This window comes from Trichoplusia ni, chromosome 1 (assembly GCF_003590095.1).
Source record: "Trichoplusia ni isolate ovarian cell line Hi5 chromosome 1, tn1, whole genome shotgun sequence".
NCBI lineage: Eukaryota > Metazoa > Arthropoda > Insecta > Lepidoptera > Noctuidae > Trichoplusia > Trichoplusia ni.
In genome coordinates this window covers 4,529,229-4,536,526 of record NC_039478.1, presented here as the reverse complement: position 1 = coordinate 4,536,526, position 7,298 = coordinate 4,529,229, and the positions used below count along the sequence as shown (strand labels likewise).

The 7,298-nt window shown below is 35.0% G+C and overlaps 1 protein-coding gene across 1 annotated transcript; it reads left to right on the top strand.

The window, feature by feature from the left end:
- Positions 1–646: 646 nt before the first annotated feature.
- LOC113509054 (pleckstrin homology domain-containing family M member 2-like) lies at positions 647–3,498 on the top strand. The gene is made up of 6 exons (XM_026892329.1): positions 647–812; positions 1,210–1,435; positions 1,774–1,951; positions 2,259–2,365; positions 2,791–2,907; positions 3,392–3,498. The coding sequence occupies exons 1-6, from the start codon at positions 760–762 to the stop codon at positions 3,494–3,496; spliced, it is 786 nt and encodes a 261-aa protein (XP_026748130.1). The 5' UTR covers positions 647–759; the 3' UTR covers positions 3,497–3,498.
- The last annotated feature ends 3,800 nt before the right edge of the window (positions 3,499–7,298 follow it).

The following is a 7,298-nucleotide window of genomic DNA, read 5'->3' as shown; positions in this document are numbered from 1 at the left end:
TTGAAAATCTGTTCATTGTCTTTATTTTTCACATTAAATTTATTAATCATATTGAATATTAGCCTTCTAGCCTCATTCTTAATAGGAGTCTTCATATTTAATGGTTTAAAATAATTTCGCAGCAAAAAAGTAAACACGTTTTATGCAAATGACAATTCATGTACTGACATTTGACATATATTTTGGTGTGGCTGTATGAAGAATGTCTAAAAATTGTCTAGCTCATGTTTTGCGTGTCAGACTCTATGCTGGTAGATGGATATTCAAAATTAAATATGATAACAAACAATAGCAGAAACAGTCGTCAAAATTTGAAAAAAATATATACTGAAGACAGTTTTGAATCCTGGATTTAGTATACAAGAATAATGCTATTGTATCTTTTAGGGTTTGGTACCCAAAAAAAACTTACCCTACAAAAAAATCTGAGGCTGTCTGTCCATCTGTGGGTTTGTTGTCTGTCATTAGGTTGTATTTTATACAATGTGAGAGCTAGTTTATTCATTCCTTTTTGCAGAACAAAAACCTTTGAAAATCTCTAAACGAAAAAATATTTGATTAAATTTTGAAAAAAGTTGATCAGAATTGTCAGTTATACCTAAATACCTGGTACTATAAATTTACCTTGACAAATAATTAAGTCTTCTTTCATCATAGGTACCACAAATCCTGTTCTACGGTCGGGTATGTTCTGGTGACGCTGGTGACCGGTTAATAGAGGCGCCCGGAGCCTTCGCCCCGCCGCTGGAGGGGTACCTCATGTGCAGGACCGATAGGAGCCGGCGGTTTGAACCTTGCTACTTCTTGTTAAGGTAAGAGTTCAGTTTAATATAACAATATAATATTCCACAACGCCATCTAGTCTCAAACTAAGCAAAGCTTGTATTATGAGTACTAGACAACTGATGATTTATATCTTATGAATTTAGTGTTTTTCGGGATCAAATTTTATTGTAATAAAAGATATTTGCTTGTATAAATTGACTTGAAACAGCCATTTGAGAATTACACAAAATAATGTTCCTATGTGCAGGTGGAACGCGTAGTCACCTTCAACTTATGAGTGAATAAAAAAAGCTTCGTTAAATTTTATTATATATATAGAGTGTCTTTATTGGAACTATTTACATAATTGATTAATATATTTTCGCTATGTATTTTGTATTTGAATTCGGAAAAAATACAAGACTTTAAATTGTCCACATCCAGGGCGGGAGTCCTCCACTGGGGCCCGCACTCGCCAGACGGCACCTCCCCCCTACCACACAACATCGCGCTCCGCTCCGTGCTCGGGGTACGGAGGCACCTGGACTCGTCGCGTCGGCCGCACTGCTTCGAGATCGCGCTCGCCGACAACTCGCGGCTGCTGCTGGCGGCGCCTGATGATGCTACGGCTTCGTCTTGGTTGCAGAGTCTGTTACTACATGCTGCTCAGGTAAATATATGATATATATATATTTTATTCGGTTTGCAACACTTGTTATGTCAACACAGTTACCTCGCTCGCCTAGGTGTCAAGTCGAGCGCTGTTTGCACCCGCTTGCCTATACAGTCAAGTGTCACTTACTTACTTTAATAGATTTTCTCAAATATGTTAAAGTGACAAGTTAAACGCATAGAAAAGGAATATTATTTTTTAACATAGATATAACATTTGTCTATGAAATCTAGAGCCGTCTCGTCTTTCCCAAGATAGGCGTCTTTGTGAACGTGTTGTTGGTGCACCGCGGCGATCGCTTTAAAAAGCAGTTCTGACTAGCATTCTTCATCCAGGCCCTAGAAGAGAAGGACGGCGCTAAGAAGACAGTGGAGAGGCCGGGCCCGCCGGCCGCCTGCACGCTGCTGGTCACGCCCACGGAGGTGATCTCCGTGCGCGACACGCTGGACCTGGCCTTCGTCACCGGCGCCGCCGCCTACCTCAAGGACCGCGGCTCTGAGGCCTTGCTCAAAGGTAAGTGTAACACTGTACATGCAAAACTACAAGAGGGACTAATAAAAACTTAAGCTACACTCCATGCAACGGACGAAAGACGAATGGAAAAAAAAAAACTGAGACTTGATATCTGTTACTGCAATTCACAGCCGAACTTATGGACACTCCGGGTAAAAAGTCATCCTAAAGTGTTAGTTGTCTTTTTTTTATTTTTGTCAGATACGTTATTTGTAAAGATACAGTGTCGTTTTTAATTGATTTTACCTCCTCCTTAATAATTGGTCTAATCATCAACAAATTTACAGCTTAAATAATTCACTTACAGAATATATAGAAGAAATGAGGACGGACATCGAGATTCTAGCATGCGGTTCCATCAAGAATCTGACGGCTTTCAAGATTCCAGACACCGACGAAAATTGGTGTTGTTTGGTAAGTAGAAAATAATTTGTATTGGCAACTGCAATTATTTATGTGCACATTTTTTTAACTTAATACCTAATTTGGATAGAGATATATTAAAGGCTGCTTAATGCTTATTTCTTTAACGAACTTCTACTAACAGATCTGCAGAAAGCCAAATAAACAAGGAAGAGAAAACAAGATTTGCATATATAAACTAGCATGGAACTCTCATCTCCCGCTTGCTATGGAGGGTAGTGGATCAGTTTCTCTTACTCCTCCTTTTTACTATTTCTGATGAATTTCGTTGCTCAAAGGCAGTTAACTGTCTTCCCCTGATACACACAGAACATAAGTGCTTCGTTGGTTTCATTGTAGAGTACTGACTAGTTATACTACTAATTTATTGTGGCGAGAGCTAGCCTCAATAAGAACAAATGTACCGGTGTGTACAGGAGTGGAGCGTGTGCGAGGCCCGCGAGCGCGGCGCGGGGCTGGCGCTGCTGCTGGCCAGCAGCGCGGAGCTGGAGCGGCTCATAGCGGCGGTGGAGAGGGCCTTCTGCGCGCTCACCGTCAGTATACTGCTACTACTTACTCTCAATACTTTATTGCTTCCATAATGTAATTACAGGTGGTCATTTTAGGTACAATGCAAGTATGGATCCAGTAGGGCACAGCATTATGGTAGGCTGATAGTTTTACGGGTTTTAGTTAAAGTAAATGAAAAAATATTTCAGAGAATTCGATTCCTCTATTTTTTTGTTGGTTCGATCCCCGCGTAAGATAAGCCTTTGTATGATTTACGGACGGTTTTACTTGAATGTTTCTGAAATCCCGCAACACAAGTATGTAATAATTCAGTGTGAGTGTATGTTAAAAGAAATGTTCAGGGGGAGGCATAGTCAGGCTGGGTATTACTCGAATACATATCTCTGTGCGTAGAACTATTTAAAATTAACTCTACAAAACCTTTCTTCAAATGTAATTCACAAGTAAATTGAGAAAGAAATCCTTCACCAACAGCCCCATAAACTAAACCATCCATATCTCTTCCAGTGCGAACCGTTCCCGCTGAGCGTTGTGGAGGCCACGAAGTCGGCGTGCAGCTCAGCGCACTCCAAGTACGAGTCGGCCTGGTCACACATGCTGCCGCAGCAGTAAGGTTACACATACAACACTAGTGGACACATATACTGGGTAGTCACTAAGTACATCACTAGTAAATATCGATAGTGGGCAGTAGAACACTGTTGGACTGATTAATGAATTATTTTTATGAAAAGGTATAAATAACTTTGGATTTTTTATTGTGTTGACAATTTACATATTTCTTTATAAGCTGTTGTTTTATGTATTACATTTTTAGCGTCTTGATCTGAAATTTATATTTCTTGGAAACTATCTCATATACCTATTTTGTATCGTATCATTAAGTTTTTTAAACATATCATCAAAATTAAATTATTCTTTACTTCGGAATTAAGTTCATACTTAATATTTGACTGAATTTTAAATTATTTCGAAAAGGCGTTGGTACTTACGTTTTGAAAATGCATTGACCAGTGAAGCTACTTTCAACCTACCCAGTAAATGTTACCTAGCCACTAGCATAGACTTAGATATTGTAGTCTTAATAGGAAATGTGAATTTTTAGTTAATTACAATGATAAGCGCTTAACCGCTTCTAATGCAATATAGAAAATAGTTAGCGAACTTCTGTGGTACTTTATTTTTATTATGTAATTTGAAATGACTTTAAATTTTAGTTTTCGCAATTCTTGGGCTATCTTGTCATATGTGGCACTTTCTGAATACAGTATATGATATATACCTTCTTCAAAAACGGTTTTTAGTGTTGCTATATCTAAAAACTGATATTATAGTAAAGTCAACCTTTTTAAATAGGTAAATTCATTTCAAATTACATAATAAATCTTATGTATCATATTATATCTTTCATATGTGACATTCATGTTTATAAAAGGCTTGAACTAGACAGTACCATAAAATATAATCTGATCTTTGCGAATAAAACAGAATATACTTACCATTAAAGAAGTAATATTAAAAAAAACACTACATCTAAAGACAGATATTACGTAGACAGAAAGAATGTAGCAATGATTAAAGTAACATAATAAATCATACTGTCTCTGTCAGTTCGTTTGATAGTTATAGAGACAGCATGACATTTCTCAGTACCATGATTTAGCATTTCTATTTTAAACGCAAAAAAAAAACAAGTCCTCAAGTACTTTTATAAACAGCCTGTGACATATATAAAGTTTAAATAAATCTCAAATACTCAGTTAGATAATAACTTTTCTCTGTGAGACAGAATGGCATTGCGAGCACAATTTAGTTAAATTGTATAATATTATTATGATGCTTCCATGTGTAAGTTTTCGCGCGTCTTTAGATTAATTGTTCATGTTTTTTAAACAAACGATAATGTTGAAACAGTACAACTTTGCTAATGAAAAAGTGAGAATGAGATTATTCAAAATCAAACTGTTTTGATTTCCAGTAGGGATAATATAGGTGCGTTTTTTAATGTTGGATTACAGAACTAATGACTCTTTATCTCCTGTGGAAAGTCCTTTATGTATATTGCAACAATGTTCTATTCTATATAAGTATAGTAAAAAGCAAATCTATGTCAAAATCATTTGATAGCATAGTCCATGTTTATAAATGACTTTACACAGGATATTGTGTTAATTTCCTGCAAAAAGTCATTGTGATGAGATTTGAAATTGTATGATGTGCAAATGTAACACTTTTACCTTATACATACATTCCAGACATATTGCACTAGCTTTAATGAACAATCAGTATTGCAAAGCACTTTGAGAATAAAGACACACCCTCTATATATTTGTCAGTTTAACATTATCGTTTGTTTTCAAATACAAGTTATTACGTAAGTATTGTTTACAGTTATCTGTTTAGTCTATGGTTCTTATTATCTATGTAATGATTGTCTATTCCATTATGTATACTGCTATTATGTATAATGTTCTCACATTAAATAGTATGTAGGTCACAATACTCCACTAAGTTACTAAATATTGTATTTATATTGATGATAAAATACTTTTTCGAATTATTTTTGATTGTACAGAAGTGCAATTTCTGAGTTCTTTTTGAGTGGCATCCACAATCGTTTAAGTTACGAATACCTACTGTTTGTTTGCGTGCTACTTTGGGCATATTACACTTGTTAAAATCAATATTTAATTTACCAATTTTCTATTTGATTGTAAACGAAAACTTTTCAGAATAAGACACCCACCAAATTTGTCATAAATATAAATACAATATGAATATAGAAAAATCGAATATTATCATACATATTTAGCTCTCAATAAAAAATAATCTATATATTTTATAATCGGCCAGGGTTGATCGTTAAAGCGCTGATACTTTGAAAATTGTATAAATTTTTGTAGTGTATAATTTATGTATTATTCAGTCTGGTCACGAATCCAAAATTAATTAATGAATTAATATATTTTGTATGTCTATTCCTTGTACACTTGTTTACAAGAAGCACTGAAATGTTGTTTTAGTGTGCTCTCAGAACAATACGCTCTATAAGTATTATAAAGGGAACAGAAGAGAGGGATGCTAGCTTTGGCTTAGTGTATTGTGAAATTGCGCTATTCTGAAACTTGGTGTGCGGAGCCAATCCTCATCGAATCGAATCGAGTACTCGATAATCGATTCAAAGGATATCGATACAAGTTTGCAGAATGAGTAAGCTTCGTGTGACGGCTGAGTAGATTTTATATGTGATTGAAATTATACTTTTTTACAACAAACCTTTTGTAGCTTTATGTTTTTTTAAAGCTAATTTTAACGGTTTTGTTTTTAAAAATTCTTTTGAAATTGGATCGTCGGGGTGGGGACAGTTGGAATTAAGCTTTAATGTTACTTTGACTAAAGGTCTCAAAAATTATTTTATTAGAACAATTTCCTGACGGTTGTCCGCGCGTTACCAAATATATCAATCGTATATCATTTCGTATGTGTATTAGGCCGCTGTAAGGCCGTGTGATATTAATGTATATTTAGGGTAGGTATTAGCGCATCCTGAACTATGGAGTCGCGTAGTTTTTTATCTGTAGAAAACGTCCTCATCATTTTGTAATAAACATTCAAATCAAATAAAAAAATAACAATCATTATTATCTTTTGTTTAGTTATTATAAAAAAGAAAGAAACGTTTTATAGTCTGTCTTTCGTCTTGTATAGTGAAAAGTTACGCGACCTACGAAACAATAATAATGTAATTGCATATTATATAAATTCCACAATAATATTGTTATATACTTTTACATAGTTATGAGTCCAAATACATGAATAATAATTATATAAATAGATATTACTGTTCAATATATCAGCACCTTGTATTTTATTGTTTATAACATGTAATTTGTGTTTGTTTTCGAATTTATTACTTGTATTGCCTTTTCTTGCTTTATTTATAAGGTTGTCCGTACGCAAGACAACGCGAGTCTCCGGTTTCCGAATTTCATTTCCAAAACGTCAACTACCATCCCTACTAATATTATAAATGCGAAAGTAACTCTGTCTGTTACGCTTTCACGTCTAAACCACTTGACTGATTTTAATAAAATTTGGTACAGACATAGAGTTGACCTTGAGAAAGAACATAGGATAGTTTTTATCCCGGATTTTTGAAGAGTTCTCTTAGAAACGCGATATAACCGGCCTCGACGCGGGCGGAAAGCTAGTACAAACTAAAATTGACAGAAGTGACAGATCTTGAGAGACTCAAAATACCGTTGTCGGGTGTAGAAGACTCGCGTTGCCGCGCGTATAAAAGCCGTAATATTAATCAATATAGTATGTTGATAAAGGTTTGTATAAAATTGGTTTAATATAATATAGTTTTCTTAATCATTTCTTGTCTACATGATTGCGCTTATACTGAAGA

What these genes read in the sequence shown, in the direction of transcription:
- LOC113509054 (XM_026892329.1), top strand. Translation starts at nt 760, where the DNA reads ATGTGCAGGACCGATAGGAGCCGGCGGTTTGAACCTTGCTACTTCTTG. An exon ending in CCTTGCTACTTCTTGTTAAG is followed by an intron (nt 813 to 1,209) that starts GTAAGAGTTCAG and finishes GTCCACATCCAG; the next exon opens with GGCGGGAGTCCTCCACTGGG. An exon ending in ACGAAAATTGGTGTTGTTTG is followed by an intron (nt 2,366 to 2,790) that starts GTAAGTAGAAAA and finishes CGGTGTGTACAG; the next exon opens with GAGTGGAGCGTGTGCGAGGC.